The 21729-nt window shown below is 42.4% G+C and overlaps 2 protein-coding genes across 3 annotated transcripts in view; one reads left to right on the top strand and one right to left on the bottom strand.

Annotated features, from left to right (window-relative positions):
• Positions 1–1763: 1763 nt before the first annotated feature.
• Positions 1764–6409, bottom strand: dnal1 (dynein, axonemal, light chain 1). Of its 2 annotated transcripts, none has more exons than XM_048227777.1 (8): positions 6366–6409; positions 5315–5353; positions 4958–5067; positions 4692–4747; positions 4543–4598; positions 4328–4454; positions 3137–3277; positions 1764–2808 (listed from the first exon to the last, which is right to left on the bottom strand). In XM_048227777.1, the coding sequence occupies exons 1-8, from the start codon at positions 6366–6368 to the stop codon at positions 2762–2764; spliced, it is 579 nt and encodes a 192-aa protein (XP_048083734.1). In that variant the 5' UTR covers positions 6369–6409; the 3' UTR covers positions 1764–2761. The 2 variants fall into 2 exon arrangements, with proteins under 2 accessions (XP_048083734.1, XP_048083737.1); XM_048227780.1 differs by lacking the exon at positions 6366–6409 and adding an exon at positions 6155–6345.
• A 1061-nt stretch (positions 6410–7470) lies between these two features.
• Positions 7471–21729, top strand: part of fut8a (fucosyltransferase 8a (alpha (1,6) fucosyltransferase)) — an 85043-nt gene continuing 70784 nt past the window's right edge. The window contains exon 1 of the mRNA XM_048228136.1: positions 7471–7639. The gene's annotated coding sequence lies outside the window, so the exon portion shown is untranslated. The remainder of the gene's footprint in view (positions 7640–21729) is intronic.

Raw genomic sequence — 21729 nt, 5'->3', positions numbered from 1 at the left:
ACAACCATTTCCATTGATTCAAAGGGCCACAATGTAAAAATAGACACCAATTTTGTCTGAAATAAGCCAAAGAAATTCACTCTTTGAAAATAAAAGAATGTTCCTCAACAATGCAAGATTCTAAAATTCCATGTAAAGTTAGATGGGGTCAGATATTCTTTAGAATGTGTATTCTACAACATTCTAATTACAGTTTGGTCAGTATTTGCTGAAGAATAATGCATAAAACAACCCTCATTTTAACATATTTCCACCAACTGGATTGTCATGGTCTTTTATGGTGTAAAGATCACCAATTGAAATAAAAAAATGTGAAAATAAATTATGTTGTATTTAGTTTTAGGTCAGACCCATTGCCTGGACTATTAGCTCCGTTGTGGTATTTATACAAATTAACTATACGTAATTACATTATGCCCTGTTTGCCCATGTTAATAAACAATTTCAAAAAACTTATAATACATTTTTTGTTTGTCTTGATGTAAGTAATCAACTCAGTAATTTTCATGGTGATATGTGAAGGTTAATTGTTTCCCCCTAATCACGTGAGAAAAATACTGAATAGGTGCATGAATAGGGTATATTTGGGTCTTTTTTCGAAACTTTCCCCTATCGGGATTCTTCGGGGACTTTTTTTCCCTTACTCAGGACATATTGAGGATTCAAAATCAGTTAAGTTTGCTTGTGTTGCATTTTGTTCAACCTTGACCCCTATTTTGGCTTAAAATGACTGGACTATATGGAGCTGTACCCCTCAAATCCACTTTTCTCGGGATATAATTTTTTGCCCAGAAATTCGAATGTTGCAGTCGAAAGAGGGGGCAGAAAAAATACAAACCGCTGAGTATTATATTTTTTGAGTCACTTATTTGTTCTAAAAAGCCTTTCAAATGTTTCAGTGACGGCATTCATCAGCAGAAAGCTAGTGTGTTGTGGGCAACAACCCAATCTGTAAGAAATCGAAAGGACGTGACTACTCGTTCATTCAACTTTTGACCTATAATCCATATTGAGCTTGCAGAAACCACAATCAAATCTTTGATTTCTCAACTACTACAACCAGGTGAAAGAGACACATTTAGCCGTCTAGCTCCATAGACCCCCATTGTTTTTGCACTTATTCGTGATCGCCCCTAGCGGAACTGCAACAGATTGCAGGTACAATGGAGTTAATAGGGAGTGATCCGGCTCTCCGTAAACGGGCTCTGGTCTGGTACTTTCTTTTACTGTCTATGGTCTGGTAGGCGGCGCTCCGTCTATTCATAATCATAGCGTCTTTTCTGGCCATTGACTTTGTCGGTGCCATTGAATAGACTCTTCAGAGTATGCTTCCCTCCTTGGGATGCTTGCTGTTTATCTTGCATTTCCTTTCTTATCATGGAGCAAATTTTAGAATGACCTAAATTATATCCTAACAAGAACCTTTTTGGTTCTCCTGATGCCATGGATGGTTGGATGCTGATTATTGACATTATAGAAGTATTTCTGTTTACACCAGTTCAACTGTTAATATGAGTAAGCAGAGACGTATCTAGCTTAACACAACATATCACAATTTCCTGTAAAACAGATATGCAATTGTCAGGCTATCATCCTATGCTGTTACTGACACTGTCACTGTGGTCCCAACAAACTGGATGAGTTCAACAGTTTTATCTCCAAATCATCTGCAAGTCAACGTTGTTGTGCCAAATCTATACAAAGACAAGTAACCAATCAAAGGCTAGTACAAAACAAAATGTGCGGGGAAAACTCTGACAAAATACAATTTCAGTATTCTTTAATGAAATGAACACAATGTTATAATTTCAGTAATATTATAAAACATCTCAGTATATTCATTTGTAGAAACATGCCTAATAATTTAAAACAAAAGTAAAAAAAAAAAAATCCTACAAAACATTCATGTATTATCTCAACATACAAGATACACAAATTCTTCATGTATTTTAATTTCCCTTTTGTGTGCGGTGGTTCCTATTCATGCTAGGGAAAAGTACTTTGAAAGTGTAATCATACTTTTTGTGCTGTTACAACAATATTAGTCAGATCATCGCAGTGCGTACACGCAGAGTAAAAAAAAAAATGTATTCGTAAGCATACTGTACATATTACCCTTTGGCGTCATGCATTCCCTGTCCGTATGTCAGTATGTGCCGTTGTCTAAAACAGTGTCACGGATTGGAGTAACTAACATATTCGGCTCTGCAGTTTCTGTGCATCAGTGGGAGCATTTCTCACCCTGGGTGTGTGCCTACATAGCTCATGTTGCTACAAACCGCGTGTAAGCCTGAAGCACCATTATGCCACTGTGTGAAAAATGGACGGCTGCAGCCTGGAATGGATGGGCTTAGCATTTGGATTTGCTAGTCTGACAGGACCAAAGGGTGACAGAGAGCTTGCCTCTCCCACTAATTGTCATGCATTCTGCAAACTCCACACCGACAGCTAGTTCACCCCTTTAAAAATTCCAGAGTCGCACATCTTTATGTCACATGGGAATGGTTGTTTTCTTTGCTTATTAAAATGGTACCAGGTTGTCCAAGGAAGAACCGTACAAATGCAGTGACATTTTTAAGACGCCATTAAAACCTCCAGACATTACATAGAAATAATGCCGATGCTCCTCAAGTAACTAACATCCACAGTATAAAAATTGATTGTATTGTCAATATTGCATGTTTTAATCACAACTGTGCTGGTGCTGGACCCATTTAAATAAACAACTAATGTAAACAAGGAACTGGGAAATCTGAAGCCACTAACTCTCTCCATCCTCTTCATCCACCTGCTTGATTACTGGATTCCCTGTAGAGAAACAGACAACAGAAATAACTCTTTTCTCCTTTCCATTTCATACCCTTTGTCTGTCAAACACCTCATTCACACACATTACTCAAGCACCTGAAACTCACACACACACACACACATTCATTTTTCATTTCACATTCATCTTTTTGCAGCTCCCAATAAATGTATAATATGAAGTATGTGCACCTGTGACATTGGGATAAGCATGTGTGAGAGTTACATTATCAGATACTTGTCTGTGACTCCTGTAGCTCTAAAGTATGGAAATCATTTCTCAGTCATAGCATCAACATATCCACTCAGTAACACAGTAAGATGTCCTTACCGTCCAGCTTCTTAAGCTTGGGAAGTCTCTTGGTGGCCTCCTCCATCCAGTTTCCCTCCAGCGAGTGTTTCTCCTCCAGAGGATTTCCCACGAACACCAGGTCCACAAGCTGTGGAAGGTCTGCTAACTTGAGGAACTCTCCTGAAATAATGTACAGCTCACATTAAGCTACATATTAACATCAGACAACAGCAAACTCAAACCAGGACTATCAGGAGAATAAACCAGAGCAAGTGTGGTCAAAGCAAAAGCTAAAGTTTCTATTTTTTTTTTCAGATTAATTTAAATGTAGCATTTCACAATCTAGGGTTCCCACTCTAAGTCAAATGTAAAATTCCATGACTTTTCCAGAAAACCTGAATTTCCATGGCTTATTATATGTGACCCAATCTGACCAAATGAGTCACAAGTCGCACATTTTAATTTTGAGATAAAGGCCATTACTTTTTTGGTGTTTTATGAAAGAAGAGGCATTCAAAATTAATTTCCCTAAGTTTCATAGTCAAGACAGGAATGTAAAGTTACAAAAAAATAAGCTTATTATTCAAGCGGGCAAATCCTACCTGTACCTGCCTGTAACCTGTAACTTCAAACTCAATTTTTAATTGGAAAAAGATGGTGGGAGGCCATAATTCAAAATTCTGTATCTTGACAACGATGCAAGGATATTGTTCATTGCTCATGGTGTCCTCTGTCCATTGATGCCATAATCACAATTTTGAAAAAAAAATTGGGTCACTGTGACTCATTTTGCCAGATCAGGTCACATATTAGTGAATAGTACAATATACTGACCAATGATTTCAGAACACCCACGTGGAAGAATCTTACTTTTTTAGTGTGAGATGCGAGTGTGAGATGAATAAATGGGCATTGAATAAACATAGTTGGGCTACTCGAACAAGCAGTAAAGCTAATAAGCAGATATGCACAAAGTCTGCTTGAAAATATATTTGTATTTATGTATTTTTGGCAAGTACATTTTTAAAAACATTCCCTGATATTCCATGACTTTGCCCCAAAAAATGATACAGTTCCCTGACTTTCCATGTCTGGAATAGACTTTCCAAAATTCAATGATATTTCAGAAATTCCATGACCTTTGGGAACCCTGACAATCCCATGACCCCCAACGTCTGCCTTGAATTCATATAAAAAGCATAATAGCTTAGAATAATAGTCAATGCTCACCCCACTCTTTCACAAGGTTGTTGGACATGTACAAAACGTGCAGCTTTTTCATAACATGGATTCCTTTAAGCTTCTCTATGAGGTTATAGGATATCCAGAGCTCCTCTAGGGTATCTCCCACAGCCTCCTGCAGAGGGTGTAATACACCTGAGTGAGATTCAAAAATAGAGGCTTGAGAGAAACTATTTGTTACTGCTCCAGGTCAGGGTACTCACCAGTCCATTCAGGTTTTTAATATTGTTGCGTCCCAAGGATAATATTTTTAGGTTTTCTGGAGAAAAAGCAGAATTTAGAAACTATCAATTTTACATATACGCCCATTAGACTATACAAGTTACACTACAAACATGAAGTATATACTCACTGAGGCCATTCAAATTGGCGATTTTCTCAATACAGTTTGTGGACAATGATAGCCTCCTAGTAAAACCACAAAATGCACGAATAATAATAATGATGATAATAATAATAATTCAGACATCTAGAGAGGTGTTACAGTATTACAATGTAATTATATGTTTACATTCATGCATTGCATTGGTGTTTCTGTTTCATGATAAAGCATGACAAATATATTTTGTTTGTTACCAGCTTTTATGACTGACAGCTGAATGAGTCATCTGGACTTACTCGCAATTGGTGAGGGTGGAGAGGGAGGCATCCATTTTCTCAATGGGTGGGATCTGTCCATACAGCTTGATTGCTTTTGCCTCGCCGACTTTCTCTCCCGATTTTTCCTCCTAACAGAGACATAAAATCAAGACAGATACTTGAAAGTAGGAGCAAGGACTACAAAAATTAAGTGAAAAGCCAAGAGTACTTGGCTAAAAATCATAAGAATCCCTAAGAAAGAAAGATACAAAGAACTTCTGGCAGAATCAATAGGCTACTGTACATTGGCTAAGGTACTCAGATGCAATTTATCAGGCTAAAAACAACAAAGTAAGGCTTAGTTTCCACATGATGGGACTCATTAGACAAACTTACCCATTTCACTAATGCCTCTTTTATCGTTGTAGCTTTTGCCTAGAGAAAATGGAGATGTCAAGGCCTATACCAACATCTTGAAAGTCAAAAATGCCATTACAATGACAATCTGGCTGTGACAGGATATTTAATAGTTTACACAAACTGGGATATACTAAAATTCAGTTCCTGATATCAAACGCATTATGAAATTGTATGATCAACTACTTAATTTAGTAGTCCTTATTTATATGGAAGTCTTCCTCAGTGAGTTTTATTTATCTTAAGCATTAATTTATATTGATTAACCTTTACTGGTTTATTTTGGATTAATACAGTAACTGTTACATTTGCGATTGACCAACTAGGCTAACAAGCTGAGTTCATACAGGGCGTTGAGGAAGACAGCTCTATTTGTTCAGGGACCCACTGTAGGTTATAGAAACATTACGAAGTAGGCACATTATACAAGCATCTAGCTTAGTACGTACAAGGAAAAACTAACCTGACTGACCCACTGTAGGTTATAGAAACATTACGAAATAGGCTCCACATTATACAAGCATCTAGCTTAGTACGTACAAGGAAAAACTAACCTGACTGAACCTAACTTAGCTATCCTAGCACGCTAATGTCAATACGTTGGTTGATCTATATGCGGCTTGCTTGCTTGTGCTTGCTTGTGATATGCATTTAACGTAATCGGTGTCCAGCATTACATTGGGTAGATACTTCTAGTAACGAAGCTTACAACCTCAGCAAAGCCCTTATTCCAATGCCCATTCCATAATTACTGCTAACGTAGTAACTCGAGAATAACATAGCTAACGTTAATGTTAACGTTGACATTAATTAACTTACCATAGCAGGTTAGCTTAGCGCTACGCTAACTGTACGCGAATAAATGACAACGCCTATGTTCGCTGCTATAGAAATGTCAGTGTTATAAATATCGATGTACAAAGGGAAATACATATTTGCTGCGTATCTTCAGAAACTGTTATTTGCAATAGTATTGTCAGTAAGATCCAAACCCAAAAATGCGTGTAGTGTATTGACGTTTGCTACTCACCATGTTTTCCTTAGTGGTTGCTATGGAACTATGGATACTTTGCGCCTGCGCTGATGACAACCGCACAGAACTTGTGTTTTTGTGTCACTGTGCTTGCTACATCAACCTGAGGTTGCAACAAAGTAGCAGACCGCTAGAGTCTATAACAGTCTATGGTTGTAACCACAGTCTATGGTTGTAATCTTATGGTAATAAAAGAATTGGCAAGACTGGCATGAACGTTTTGATCAAATATAGCTTAATCTTAGAGCCCTGGGCTATGCTGAAATCTTAAAACCAGTTGAAAGTGATAGGGTAGGCCTAGGCTATTATTCCAACATAACCCTAAAGTTAACATTAAAGTTAATAGCCTACACACTTCAGGTCCTATTATTCTGGCGATAAAATTAGCCTACACACGAGACAGATATTTTATCATCTACCTTATCACACATTAGGCTATGCATTTTCCCAGCTCATGAGAGTGGGGTAATTTCGCCCCAGATAGACGCGAGATGTAGCACATGTTGCGCTGCTATCGGCACGCCACTGGGTGGAAGCAATAGAGCGGTGATTGCTCCTGCGGTGTCCTGTGCATTTAATAGCCAGTTTGAAATGAAAAAATATCAAACCAAAATCAAATCAAATCAAAATCAAATAAATCAAAAATGTGTAATGGTAAACAGTGTGTTTTGATAATTAGGCTAATTTAACATGGGTGTTGCAGTTTCAAAACTTGTTCAGTGTCGCAATTTAAAGGCCTATTCTCACTTACCCTTTTTCTTTCTTAGATAGATGGAGAGAGAGAGAGAGAGAGATGGCGTTTCCTTACATTAAAAACTTGTGAGTGATCAGGAAATGCTGAGGACAAACAAAGATCAATAATGAAGCATCTCCTGACTCTGGTGCTAAAATATTAGAATAGTTAATAATGTGAAATTAGATGGATTTGTATGAGTGATTGTGACTACATATGCTGGCGTTATCATCGGTAAACTGCAGAATGAATGTCTGTTCAATCACTTGTACAACGATGCTGTGAGATCTGCTTGTCACTGCCTTTTACTGTTCTAGCGAAACGTTTGTATCACCGCGATCTGACACAAGCATGCGCAATGCAGCCCCTGTGTCAGCCCCGAGCCTACTCCAAAGCCAAGCAGCAGAGAGTATTCAGACAGTGGTATCCACAGTTCCTGTTTCCGCCTTGCGCTTCGACAGATCTCAACCTCTTAAGCATCTCTCTTGCCCCGAAGACATACCCTCTGGATCACCGGATTTTTTGTGCCAAAAAACAGGTAAGTGGATTTTCTTACTCGGTTGTCCGAGACAATGTCGGGGACGTTGTTTTTCCATTTGCAAGCCCTCTCCATCCTGGCCTGTTGCTAGCTATGTGGACTGCTAGACGAGACTGAATAGCGGACAGGGCTCAGCGATCTAGCGGCAGTTCCGTTATAAATTATGTTGTCTCCCGTTCAGACACGGGCTGTAAAAAGAGCTGAGATTGAATGCACACATGATTGAACCGTGCATTATCGCCGTGTATGTCAACTGTTAAAGCAGACGCAAAAGAATGTGGCTATAGAGAATGGAGGCTATAGGCTACTCTACTTCTCCATCCGATGGCTACTTTTTCTCTGTGAATGATTCCTGGTGAACAAGAACGAGAAAACGCATTCAGCTGACGTGACTGAAGTGGATATCCACTGTTTACATAAAAATAGTCAGGGCATCCTATCTTATAGTCTAGCGATACAGTGAGCAGCATGTCAGTCAGACCGCTGTAGCCTATGAGACTGGTCAACAGCCCAAATCAGGGACCAAAAACACTATGTTGAGACTACTGAAGTAGGTCGAATTTTGCTCTTCCAACAAATACTGCATGGGTTGGCACCGTCTTTTGCATCCAGCCAGGGCTTGAGGCTTATGTTTTTAATATGACCTGATGACGGAGGAGTAGCCTAAGCTGTGATTCTGTATCGCGTTGTGAAGGCTTTATTGCAGACAGCGCTGCTGCTGGTTAAGCTACTGCCACTTGAGGTCACGAGTCAAGTGTTAGGAGGTAGGCTAACCAACAAATAAGATGCATTCTGCGTTTTATGCATATTATTCTCTGGAATGTAAACAGTTGATCTGCTACAAGCAACGGTGAATATCACATGGAGTTTGCACACTAGGGACATATTTTCCGAAGTCCATTTCTGGCCTATGAAAACACATTAGATTACATTGAATCGATTCTCGAGACATGGTGACGAATGGGGTCCACTGATAACCTGAAAACAATCACAGTGTGGCCTAATCGTGGCTGCTCACTCGCGAGGGCCTGAGTGGTTAACGGTCCCACACTGCTACTGAATTTCATCTCATACTGCTACTGAATTTCATCTCTCTCGGATGCTGTAAGAGGTTCTGCGTTGAGTAGCCATATGAGTTGAAACCAAGCTATTTTGTCTCTTTATGGTTCTCTTCAGTTATATTCTCCATGCTGTCATGTTTCACCATTCCTGAGCAGTAGTGGCGATGGCCTCAGAATAATTGGACAACTACATCAAATTATGTAGGGTGCACCGAGCTGTTCTAATTTGTTTATTAAGTACCTCCTTCATCAGTGGTCCCTATCCACACACTCTCTTTAATAATAAGTTACTTGTTATTATTGCAGAGATGACGGAGATAGCCTACTTTTTGCAGTGAGTTTTGACGTCTCAAAGCGCAGCCATATTTTATGAACTCCTTTGTCGGCATACATTTCTGTCCCTTCATCTAGTCTTACAAATGTGCGGGCAATGGCCGCATCGGCGCTCTGGGATTTCTTTGCTCGTTGTATTGATTTTATCTCATCAATAACCTTTTGTAAGTGGACAATGCCGCAAATTAAACACATGGGGCATGTGCAATTAAACGATTTTTTTTATTTTAGCCCTATTGCAGAGATAAAATGTTTTAGCTTTTGCCTCCGTGGCTTTTTTTTCTCCCACAACTATATTTCTACCTTGTTAGATTTACACTTATTATCCAACTATTTCTAAAACATCACTAAAACCTGTAAACAGGTTAGCAATCCAAAATGTGTCACTGTTTCCTGGCGAAACAATGCATACGTGTAGACCTGTATTCTAATACACTGCCCGCTCTACTAATAACCAGGCCAGGTGTGATGTCAGTTTGTAGGCTTTCATAAGTGCACATAAAATGTATGGGGATACTATCACCCATATTGTGCACTGTTGCGCAGCTGTATGCTGGAACACTGTTCATTATCATGATAGAATCACACCTGTGTTATGGGTGTGAAGGCAGTTTATCAGACAGGCCTTTGTATTTGTTAACCATTAGTCAGACCACATGTCACTGTAATTGTTGCCCTGCCCTGAGCTAACTTGTGGAACTTCTTTAGAAGTAGGCCTTTAACTGATCTCTTATAGTACTTCTTCCAGGTAAAGATTTGTGTGTCCAAAGAGAAATGTTAAATTGGTAGTCTCAGCTAGGCTATCAGAGATTGTACATGATTCAATGATGTTTTTTTGAACAGTACTAATTGTGGAGATATGGCCATGTGGTTAAAGGATGTTGTTAAATTCACCTAATTAGTTATTCAGACATTTATTTCTTGCTCACTGGAATGAGTCACACTCTTGATGGAAAAATAATTGTTTTCCTTGTTCCTGCTGTACCATGCACCATGACATCATGGATAACATACACACAGACACACGCACACACACACACAGACACACACACACACACACACACACACACACACACGCATACATACATAACCGAAGGGTCGGACCTCCGTTTGACAAACCTCCGCATATATTCCGGAGGTTTATGTCTGAAAATGGTTATTCATGCGCTTTCACAGTCACACATACACACACACACACACACACACACACACACACACACACACACACACACACACACACACACACACACAAACAAACACAAACATATGCACACAGTGAAATCAAAGAAAGAGATTTCTTTTCTCTCGTTGAAGCAATTTTTTCCCAATTTTTTCACAAGACTCCCACCCACCAATGCAGACACACACACACACACACACACACACACACACTCACAGAAATTGAAGTGATTTGGTCAGTGGGTGGGGACAGCGTTGCAGATTGAGGTTAACATCAGTGTGGGCAATGCAGTTTTGTATTTTCCCTCAAAAACAGATGGAGAGTCATTCCAACAGGTGACTTCGTTCATGCCATGTTGGGTAGGGTGGCGGTGATGAAGGCTAGGAGGGAGGGTAGGTCTGGAGGGAGGCAGAGAAGGAGGAAGAGAGAGGGAGAGAGGGATGGAAGGATTGATGGATGATGGAGTGAGTAGAGATGGAGGGGAAGGCTAAGCGCACTGACTGGATCTCTGGCAGGAGGCCTAATGGCAGCGCAGCAAGCTCTCCCCATGATGAACGCCTTCTCTATCTCCTTCCCTCTCTCTCTTTCTCTATCTCCCTATCTGTCCATCTCTCTCTCTCTCTCTCTCTCTTCTACTGCACTCTTTCCCTATTTGTCCCTTTTTGTCCCTATTGGTCCCTCTTCCACTGTACTTTTCTCACTGTCTCTACTGACTTTTTGTGTATTGCGGTTTGCTTTTTCAACCGCCATGTCTTAATCTCTTTCTCTTTCTCTTTCTCTCTCTTTCTCACACTCTCTTTTCACCTCCGTGATTCAAACCTTTACCTAATCATCGCCATCTCATGGGATTTCTGCTGCAAGGGTTGCTGCATGCTGTACATGTGAAATGTAAGGCATGTGAGTGTAAATGGAGTTTGCTATAGTTTCTGTGGTAGCAAAGATAGACAAAGATAGGTCTGTTTGTGCAATAGATTATTTGTCAGGAGGCTGATAGAAAAGTTACAAAGTAGTAGCAATATGTAGTACACAGATAATCAATCTAACTCTCAATTCAACGTACAAAGCCCAAAATGCAGTGTATTACACTGTAATATCATCTTCACAAAAAATGAATTGTAGGCCTAGTAGATGGTAATTTTTTCAGACCTCTTATTCTCTGCCCCATAGCATGGTGGAGGCAGTAACTAAGGCCCATATTATGCTCTCTTGAATGTCAAAATATTTCCCATCATGAAAGTTATGGTCGCAATCTTGATTCACACCTCTATGTGATCCAATTTTAGAATGACCAAATTTCTGCCTCATTTGACATAATTCTGCTGCATTTACACTGTGTTCCAAATTATTATGCAAATTATTTTTTTGGTTTCACTTTCATCAAGGGGAAACAGTGTGTTGCATTGTGACATGTTGTTCCCCTCGTTCGTTTGAAAACTCTGATTGACCACCTGTTTGAGGGATTCGTGACAGCCTTTCCCAGCTGTTTATAACATGTTTGTAGCATATCAGGGTTCAACAGACTTATTTTCAAAAACGGAGGGGATGTAGGCATCAGTTTTTTCCTAATAGCATAACCTACTACGTATCTCTTAGATTTCACTAATGAGTGTTGTAGGAGATATTGATGGCACAATAACTATTTCGTTGCTCTGATTGGTTAGGTCTATCCAATTGTCTATTCCCGTATCAGTTGAAACACGCCCCATAATTACGTCCCAATGGAGCAGTATCAGACTCGTATTCTGACTAGAATTTGAGTATGACAACGTCAGGCTAAATGATAACAGTATTTTTTTCAAACTCAAATTATTCCAAATTTTCCAAATTCCAAATTATTATGCACAACAGAGTTTTAAGACATTTTATAGGTTGTAAATAACTAAAAATGGTCAATTGTTGAATTTGCAGCATTAGGAGATTAAATTAAATCAAAAGTTATTTCAATTAAAAACATCTTAACAGGCCAAGTTACATGTGAACATAGGACCCCTTCATTGATATCACCTTCACAATTCTTGCATCCATTGAACTTGTGAGTTCTTGGAGAGTTTTTGCTTTAATGTCTTTGCAGAATAGCCTCCCAGAGCTGCCAGAATGTCAGAATAGCCTCCCAGAGCTGCTGCTTGGATGTGAACTGCCTCCCACCCTCATAGATCTTTTGCTTGATGATGCTCCAAAGGTTCTCAGTAGGGTTGAGGTCAGGGGAAGATGGGGGCCACACCATGAGTTTCTCTCCTTTTATGCCCATAGCAGCCAATGACCCAGAGGTATTCTTTGCAGCATGAAATGCGAGATGCATGAGATTGTCATGCATAAAGATGATTTTGTAAGGCACGGTCCTTCTTTTTGTACCACGGATAAAAAAAGTGGTCAGTCAGAAACTCTACAAACTTTGCCGAGGTCATTTTCACTCCGTCAGTGACCCTAAATGGGCCTACCAGCTCTCTCCCCATGATTCCGGCCCAAAACATGACTCCGCCACCTCCTTGCTGACGTCTCAGCCTTGTTGGGACATGGTGGCCATTCACCGACCGATTTTAGCAGCTGCTCTCTTAATCCAATGAATTTGTCTGGCAGAAACCTTCCTTATTATGCCTTTGTCTGCACGAACCCGCCTGTGCTCTGAATCAGCGACAAATTTCTTCACAGTACGATGATCACACATACGTTTTCAGGAAATATCCAATGTTTTCATACCTTGTCCAAGGTAGTGCACACTTTCACACTTTTCAGCAGCAGAGAGATCCTTTTTCTTTCCCATATTGCTTGAAACCTATGGCATGCTTAATAATATGGAAAATCCTTCTTTAGTAGTTTTCCTTTGATTGGGCTCACCTGGCAAACTAATTATCACAGGTGTCTGAAATTGATTTCAATGATCCAAAGAGCCCTGAGACACAATATCATCCATGAGTTTAATTGAAAAACAAAAAAATAAATGTTTATGACACTTAAATCAAATTTGCATAATATCAGCAATCACAATCACAGTTATTGACCAAATTGTTATTTTAAGCATAAATAAAGGCCCAGAATTTTACAATCATGCATCCCTATTATTTGCACGGCCACGAGATAATCATCATTTCAATTTTAAGCAAGAAAATTGTGATTCTCATTTTATCCAGAATCGCACAGCCCTAGGTCACAGTCATATTCAAAGAAAAATGTTACCGCTGTAATGATATCCTTCAGAAAGAACACAAGTTCCTTCAGGTCACAATGGCTCGCCCCTGGCGCTTGGCCCCCATCATTGCTGCATGCCGCTTACCATTCCATTTTTGATCAGTTATAAATATTGTACTGCACTGTGGAGTGCTGCTGGAGTAGACAGAGAACAGGGTGATGCAAGGGGTCAGAGGTCAGGCCTGGGACAATCTGGAAACCCCAGATCACCCCCAGCCCCTTCACACACACACACACACACACACACACACACACACATTGTTCCTTCAGTCCTTGCCTTCTTGGCACCGCTAATCAGATGTAAATGGCATGCGCGAGTGAGTGGCCTGTCTTGAATGTGAAAGGCTTGGTGGTTCTCAGCGGGGAGGCCTTCAGGGTTGCAAGTTTTACCCTGGGACTGTGCCAGGCTACAGCTACAGCTACAGCCGCCTCCTCAACACCAGCCCACCGCACACGCCACAGAGTGGACTCATGTGACCTGTCAATGCAGGAATGTGGAGAGACTCAAAGAGAAAGATAGAGAGAGAGATATAAAGAAAGAATGGGAGGGAGAGAGACTCCTCTACCACACACACACACACACACACACACACACACACACACACACACGCACACACACACACACTCACTAACACAAATACTGGCACATTCAAACACACGCCCCTCCCCCACCCAAGAGAGTGAGTGGATGACTGACATGAGGGGGTTAAGTAGGGACAGCTTCTCAGTGAGGCGCTGATCTCAGCGTGCACACTGCCCTCTGTGAAAGAGCCCAGCTGAATGTGCTGCCCTTCCACTGACAGGGACCAAGTGACTTTCATTGTTGGGCCTTTGAATTGTATATATCGAGGATGGTGGAATAGACACACATACGCACGCACGCACGCACACACACACACACACACACACACGCACACACACACACACACACACCACTATGTGTCATACGACCCTTGCAGTGTAGGAAATATACAGTTAGTTGCTGTCTGTTGCACTTTGAGTGACAAAACACACAGAGAGAGTATTGCTACCATGTCATATGTGTGAGAGCGAACATAAAGAGAGAGAGAGAAAAGAGAGAGAGAGAGAGATAGAGAGAGAGAGGCCAGCAAAACATCCCAGGAAATCCCACATGTGGTCAGATAAAGAGGAGATAATCTTGGCCGTATCAGGCCAGGACCTCTGTCCTGTTGTTGAGATGCTCCTGGAGAGGCCCATGCAGCAGGAGTCCCCTGTCCCTCACATATCCTGTTGACCCCGCCGTTGCCATACCAACCAGAGGAGATGACCCCAGGCAGTGAGGAATGCACTGTCGCTGCTGCTGCCTGCTGTTTGCATGTGTGATTGTGTGTGTGTTTGTCTGTGTGTGAGTGCATGTGAGAATTTGTGTGTGTGTGTGTGTGTGTGTGTGTGTGTGTGTGTATGTGATGTGTGTGTGTTTGTGGGATTAGCTAAAAGCCAAGCCTCTACCACCCCATGCTGCTCCCTGAACCACTAAAGCATTACTCAATGAACTCAAAAGAGGAAAAAAGACTGGCCAAGCAGGAGGAAAAATGGAGGGCAAAAAGAAGATGGGGATAGAGAGGAAAAAAGAGGGAGACAGAGGGATTGCCAAGAATGCTTTTGTTGTCGTTGTTGTCTCCCTCTACTTTTTTGCTTTCTTTCTTTCTCTCTATCTCTCTCTTCCCTGAGGGTGTGGGTGTGTGTGTGTCCTGAGTGGATCTGTTAGTGTGTGTGAGGGAGTGAGACAAGGACAGTGGATGAGTGAGTTGGTGTGTGTGTGTTTCTGATAGAGAGTGGCCAAGAAGGAAAGTGTGTGTGTGTGTGTGTGTGTGTGGGTGGGTGTGTATGAAGCGCTGACCCATCTGCTGTTTTCCTGCATGCTCAGTGGCTTCCTCTGCCTTGTGGCGCTGCAACCAGCTTCTCAGGGACTGCTATCCCCCTCTTCCATCTACCTCTCTCTGGAGAGAGAGAGAGAGAGAGAGAAAGAGAGGGACACATAAAGAGATAGCGGGGAGAAGGATGGAGCGTACAGCAAACAGTGCTCTCAACAGAGAGCTTTTCCTCTCCCCATATTTCACACGTGGGACCCTACCATGTCTGCATTATTTTGTGCAACACATGACCACCCCAGGGCTTTTTCCCTCGTTACCTCCCTCTTTCTCTCATTCTATTTCTATCCATCTCCCTCTCTCTTTTTCCAACTCTCACTCTGCTCCTTGCTGGCATATTTGTAATGGAACTAGTGTGTATGTCTGGTTAGGAAATGAGCTTTCCATGTGTTATCTAGAGTTAGTGTTTACATGTAGGTTCAGCCCCTTAAGCACGTCCTCTGACTGTCTAAGACTCTTTGTTCGTATGTGTGTGCGCGTGTGTGTGCGCACACATTTATGTGTGCATGTGTATGCCTTTGCATCATAAGCATAACTAAGTCTCTGATCAAGTATGTGTGTGTGTGTGTGTGTGTATGTGTGTGTGTATGTGTGTGTGTGTGTGTGTGTGTGTGTGATCGGTCTTGACAGTCTAACCTCTATGCCAGGCTTTGGCGGCTGCGTTGTGCAGGGCCCAGGTAGTGGGGATTTGGGAAGCTAAGAGGATTGTGTGGAAGGCTGTTGCCGGATTGGCCTGATTGGATTGCACTGACCGATGCTGACTCATGATGTCCAGGGCAGGGGCCAGGCATGCCAGGTCTGTGTCTGTGTCTGCCCAGCACTGCGCTGTTGCACCTCACCTCAAGGGCGGTAGCAGGTGTTCCCCACAGCAACATGCGGCAATATGAACTCTGGGTTGCCAGATGTGTTCACATACCCACATACCACTATACAAATGCTAGGTTGCCAGATTTTTCACTTGTCAACAGGCCACTATGCTAACACTTGGTGGTCAGATTTTTTCTACCTGTCAGCACACCACTGTTGGTTTGAAGCTGATAGTCTGGGTCTGAGCTCCGAGACTTGAGCACATGAAGATGAAGTGATCCACCCTACACACGGAGGCTGCAGAGGATGAGGGCATTTTTGTTTTTCTTTCTTTTGTATTTTCAAAAGTCTGCATGGAGGGGTTCCACTCACTTCCTATTCCTTTCTATTTCTCTCTCTCTCTCATTCTCTCCCTCCCTCGTTTTTACTCTCTCTCCTCTCCTCTCGGTGCCCGTCGTACAGAGCTCATATCTCGTGGGCGGTGAGCCGTGGCGGGAGGGTAGCTGCTGACTGACTGCGGCTTAGTGCCCTCATGGCCACCAAGCCCAGTTAGAGACATGCTCAAGAGGGAGGTTCAAAGGTTAACTCTGACAGGCAGAAGACTCTCTCTCTCCCTCTCTCTTTCTCTCCCTCTCTCTCCCTCTTGCTGTCCTTCTCTCTCTTGCTCTCCCCCTCTCACTCTCTCTCTCTCTCTCACTGTCTCCCTCTTATCAGTCACTTTCTTTATTTCCCTCTCCTCTCAGCCCATTTACTGTGCGTCTCACTCAGTCCTTTCTCATCTTTATCCGGCTGCTCTTGTCTTCAGAGCCTTTAATGGCACGGCCATCATCATTGCCATTAGCAGTGCAGCTGCAGTTCACGTCTCTGTTATTGTGAAGCCACAAAGAGGGATCTTGCCACTGAACAAATGCTTCAGCAACTGCCCGAGAGTAAAGAGGATTGCGATCATTTATGGCATTGCACTGCAAGTGTCCATTGGAAGCAAAGCCGCTAAAATAGCATTGGCTGGTACTCTGCTAGATTGTCCATTTGAAGTAGAAGCTACCAACCTACTGAGTCATTGGCTTCTCTCTCTCTTTCTCTCTCTCTCATTCTCTTTTTGCTTCCCTCCGATTATAAAAGTGAAAAAGGGGGATGTAGCACAATCACTGGGCCACTACTACTAGGACCATTTCCTCTACTTCGCTGGACCTGCGCTTTTTGTTGTTGATTGAACTCATCCTGATCTTCAAAGGTCAGGTGCAGATAAATAGAGTAGTGGTCCCTGTTGGCATGGCAACCCAGCTGGAGAGCCACAGGCAAGATCAGGGGACTTCGATCAGGGGACATCAGGTGTTGCCTTTATGCTGCCTGTTTGAAACACAACAACAACAACAACACCAACAACAACAACAACACCAGGAGCTTGGACAGAAGGGGCACCAGAGGGTGTGTGGTTGTGTGTGTGTGTGTGTGTGTGTGTGTGTGTGTGTGTGTGTGTATCTGTGTGTCTGTGTGTCTGTGTGTCTGTGTGCACATGGTTATAAACAGACCTGGAATTATCTCACTAAAATCTGTCAGGGAGACTTTCCAGATCATTTGAGCTGTTTCATTACATTCATGCCCACAGCACACACACACACACACACACACACACAACCCCATACACACAACAGCCGTTGCATCAGATGTCCCAGTTGCATTGCCTTGCATGGATTTAGATATATCTTATGAAGTTGTTCTAAAACCTCCTCACCATCTACAAGCCTCTCCATAACAAACTGATTAATAAATAAATGAATGCACAAATAGATAAATAAATGTAATCCCACGGTTCTCTAAGCACAAGTGATGATGTGTAAAACCCTCGGTGGAATTGCGCAAGGCGAAAGTGCGGCACGTCCCGGTTCCACTAGCACTCCGCGGCTGCGCTTCCTTAATGAGGGAGAGCACGGCAGAAAAAGAGTGTCACTTCTGCAGAAATGTGTCACTCCCCCTGGGCTCACCAAAGAGGGAAGCCACAAGAGGAAGAGTCCCGATGTGCTCATGGGAAACTGGAGGAATCCGTTAACCCTTAAAGGAGTACCGTCACACCGGTGTGACGGGAATGTTGGGAAATTAACATTCTAAAGAATATCTGGGTTCATTGAATTCAACATAGAATTTTAGAACCTTCAATTGTTGCGGAACTTAGAATGTTCAAAAACCTACACCTTTAAGGGTTAAAGCAGCTGCTACCAAAAACGCCCGCTGCTCGCCTGATGTTTCCCATTTGTCTGTCCGTGGGGGATGATCCTGGTCGGGGCAGAGAAATTAAATCTTCTGGTGGACACCTTAGAGGGGTTATGGTTATTGACCGGGGGTCAGAATCCTCTTATGTGACATGGGATGTGGGAATACTTGCCTGTGGTCGCAGTTGATATATTTTAGCATTGTGAAAGATGAACTGGGATTTATACAGCCCGAAGAGCTACGGAAGTGGGTATTGTTTGTGGTCTTTAATGTTACATGGGATGTGTATTTCCCATTTACCACTGCACATTTTTCTGATGTCATCCTACGGCTGCTGAGAGACATTTGAATGAGTTGACGGTCATATTTAAAATTAAGAGACCACTGCAAATTTGAATATGACCGTCAACTCATTCGAATGTCACTCAGCAACCATAGGGTGGCATTAGAAAAATGTGAAATGTGAGAAACGAGATCTGTATCAGCACGTGGGATTCTTTGGAAACAAATCTATGATGATGGTGGTTTTGCAATATCAACTCTAACCAGCTGGCCTACAGGAGCGTTAGTGATGGGCCTGTGAGTTTACATCACCGGAGAATTTCAGCAGAGTGAACACCAGACAGGAAGTGTGGAGTTGTCTGCTCAGTGTGGTGCAGGAAGCAAAGTGAGGTGTTGTGGTGTCAGCGCCACTCCTACTCTCCTCCTTCTCTCCCCACTCCTCTAATAATAATAATAATAATAATAATAATAATAATAATAATAATAATAATAATAATAAATGTTATTTGTATTGCACTTTATATTACTGCAATCTTAAAGTGCTACAGAGCAACAATGAAAGATAATGCAATTAAAAAAAGATCAAGGTCAAAAGGTCTTCCTGTTCTTGTCATCCCTCTCCCCCTTGTACCTTTACAGACATCTTGGTTTGAACTTATCCTCAGTTCACCTAATCTCTGCCCTCTGCTGAATGCAAACTCTCTTACACACTTACACACACTTCCTCTAGTCTAGTGCATATGATACTCCACTAAGAAATGAATTAGTGTTATCACTGGCTCTACCTTATCATAACACAAACACACACACACACACACACGCACACACACACATTTTAACCATTTATTTATATCCACATGAAGAAAATGGTACAGGGACACAAATATTAAGAATGCAGTACAATACATATGCAAACCTATGGACCAGTAGCATGCACCAGGTCTTCACAATATCACTTAACTTAAGTGATATATAACTTAACAGGCACAATACTCAGTTCTTATGGGTATAAGAAGTAACGCCTCCGGGCCATATGTATGGCTGCCCAATAGCAGAAATGGCACAGTACTTTTGCAAGCTGTTTAGCCCTTCCTTTGGCCAACCCAAGTAGTTGCAGCCCTCTTACTACCAACCTGTGTACGTGTCCTAGGCTACCAAATATGAATACGAGTAGTCTGCACCTATAGCCTAGCTCTGAGATGGTGTTTAGGAGTGGTTGGTATTTTACTACCTCACACACACACACACACACACACACACACACACACACACACATACATTCTTAGCCTCGTCTAATTGTCCTTTGTAAGACTGTGAGTCTGTATAAGAAGAGTCTTTGTTCTTCTTTGTTAACTCAGAGAAACCGGGGCTGTACAAGCTTTAACCTGTCACCTCTACACCATTCCCTCATACGTATAGCGTGGTCTCTGTCACTTGGACAGTTTTAGCCCTGCTCGTTAGACCAATCAGTGAGTTCTCGCGGAACACCTATTGTTCTGCTCCTTTTCACGGTCCAGCCTAAAGTGCTTGTAATTGGTCATTTCCGATTGCATCCCGGCCTGTGCCGTCGTCACCCTCATTCCGACAGTCTCCATAGAAACAAACAGCAGGTGTGGGAGTGTGAGGTATGATGTGGAGTTCTCTTTGCAATGCTACTCCATCCACTTGCAACCCCCCTACACACACACACACACACCTCCTTCTCTTCCTCCCTCCATACCTCTCTTTATTCTCTCTCTTCTCGGGGCAGTGAACAGACAGCCGTGCTTTGACTCACTGGGCAGAAGCTAGCCTCTGTGTAGGGATGAGCTAATCTGATCAGCAGCGGAGACAGCGCTCACCATGTTTATCTGCTCCTAGTAACTATGATGGGGGGGATTGCTGCACCCAGTAAATCAGTATACACCCACACATGCCGTAATGGGGATTACTTAAAGGACGGGGGATGACCCTGCTGAGAAGCCTCTTAGGAATTTCATGGGCACGGTTGTTGGAGGGATTGTTGTTGCTGCTGGTGGTGGTGGTGATGGTGGTGGTGGGTAGCAGGGGGTGCTTATGGTGCTATTGAGAAGAGGGGTGGTAAATGGCGGGGGGACCTGCGAGAGGTTTTTGGATGGGGTGGGGTGGGGTGATCCGGAGGCAGTGTGTGTGATGACCCTCCGGGAAAATTGAGTGTGAAAGAGCCTTAGCTGAAAAATGGAAAGCGGATTGCCTCGTGCTGCACGTTCGTTTTCACTTGACTGGGTATTCAGTCATTGTTAGGCGCTTTCGGCATTGTGTTGGGAGGAGAAAAAATAAGCTTATGGAGCTTTCTAGTGGAACTGAACTCACATTGACCTGTGTGTGTGTGTGTGTGTGTGTGTGTGTGTGTGTGTGTATGTGTGTGTGCATGTGAGCGAGTGTGTACTTGTGTTTGTACTTGAGTGTATTGAAGAGATTGTGCATGCATGTTTATATGCTTTTGCATTCTAAGAGATCACCATTGAGATAGCTTGGCCTTAGCATTCCACCTGAAAGTGATAGCATAGAGTTGAACTCCTGAGCTAATCTGCCATTCACATCAGGACATCCTACTAGTGGCCAGGAAGAAATGGGTCAGCCGACACCAAATCCCCGAAACAGTCACAAGAAAAATGCAGCACCCGTTGCCAATAGAAACAGGGCCAGAGGCTGCATTATAATTGAGTTTTTTTTCTTTATTGGTGTCATTTTGGAAGATTGACTGCATGTAGTGTGTGTTTTGGTTAGGTGTGTGTGTGTGTGTGGCAGTAGCTGGAGGAGACCTTAGACACCTGGGGAGAAGCTCAGGTGAGTGGAAGCTTATGTGGAATCAAGTGCCAGTGAGATTAATATGGCCCGAAAGAACCTGACCCAAAGTAGATGCTGATGGTGTGTGTGTTGGGGGCATGAGCAGTGTTTAAAAATGATGGCATTGCCTTTGTTGATTGTAAGTATGTAAGTACTTGTCTTATATGTACACTTATATGTTGCTGTGTACTAGTGTTGAGTGAGCATTTCTTGTTCAGTGTGTGTGTGTGTGTGTGTGTGTGTGTGTGTGTGTGTGTGTGTGTGTGTAGCTGAAAGGGAAATTAGAATTTACATGTTCAGGCTTCTGCTACGCATGAACCAACGTTTACA

Source organism: Alosa alosa, chromosome 19 (genome assembly GCF_017589495.1).
Source record: "Alosa alosa isolate M-15738 ecotype Scorff River chromosome 19, AALO_Geno_1.1, whole genome shotgun sequence".
Lineage (NCBI taxonomy): Eukaryota > Metazoa > Chordata > Actinopteri > Clupeiformes > Clupeidae > Alosa > Alosa alosa.
This window is presented reverse-complemented; position numbering and strand designations above follow the sequence as displayed.

Bases quoted from the DNA above. Each gene is read 5' to 3' on its own strand.
- dnal1 (XM_048227777.1), bottom strand. The intron at 4,599-4,691 runs GTGAGTATATAC...CTTTTTCTCCAG, and splicing joins CGCCAATTTGAATGGCCTCA to AAAACCTAAAAATATTATCC. The intron at 2,809-3,136 runs GTAAGGACATCT...GTTTCTCTACAG, and splicing joins CAAGCTTAAGAAGCTGGACG to GGAATCCAGTAATCAAGCAG.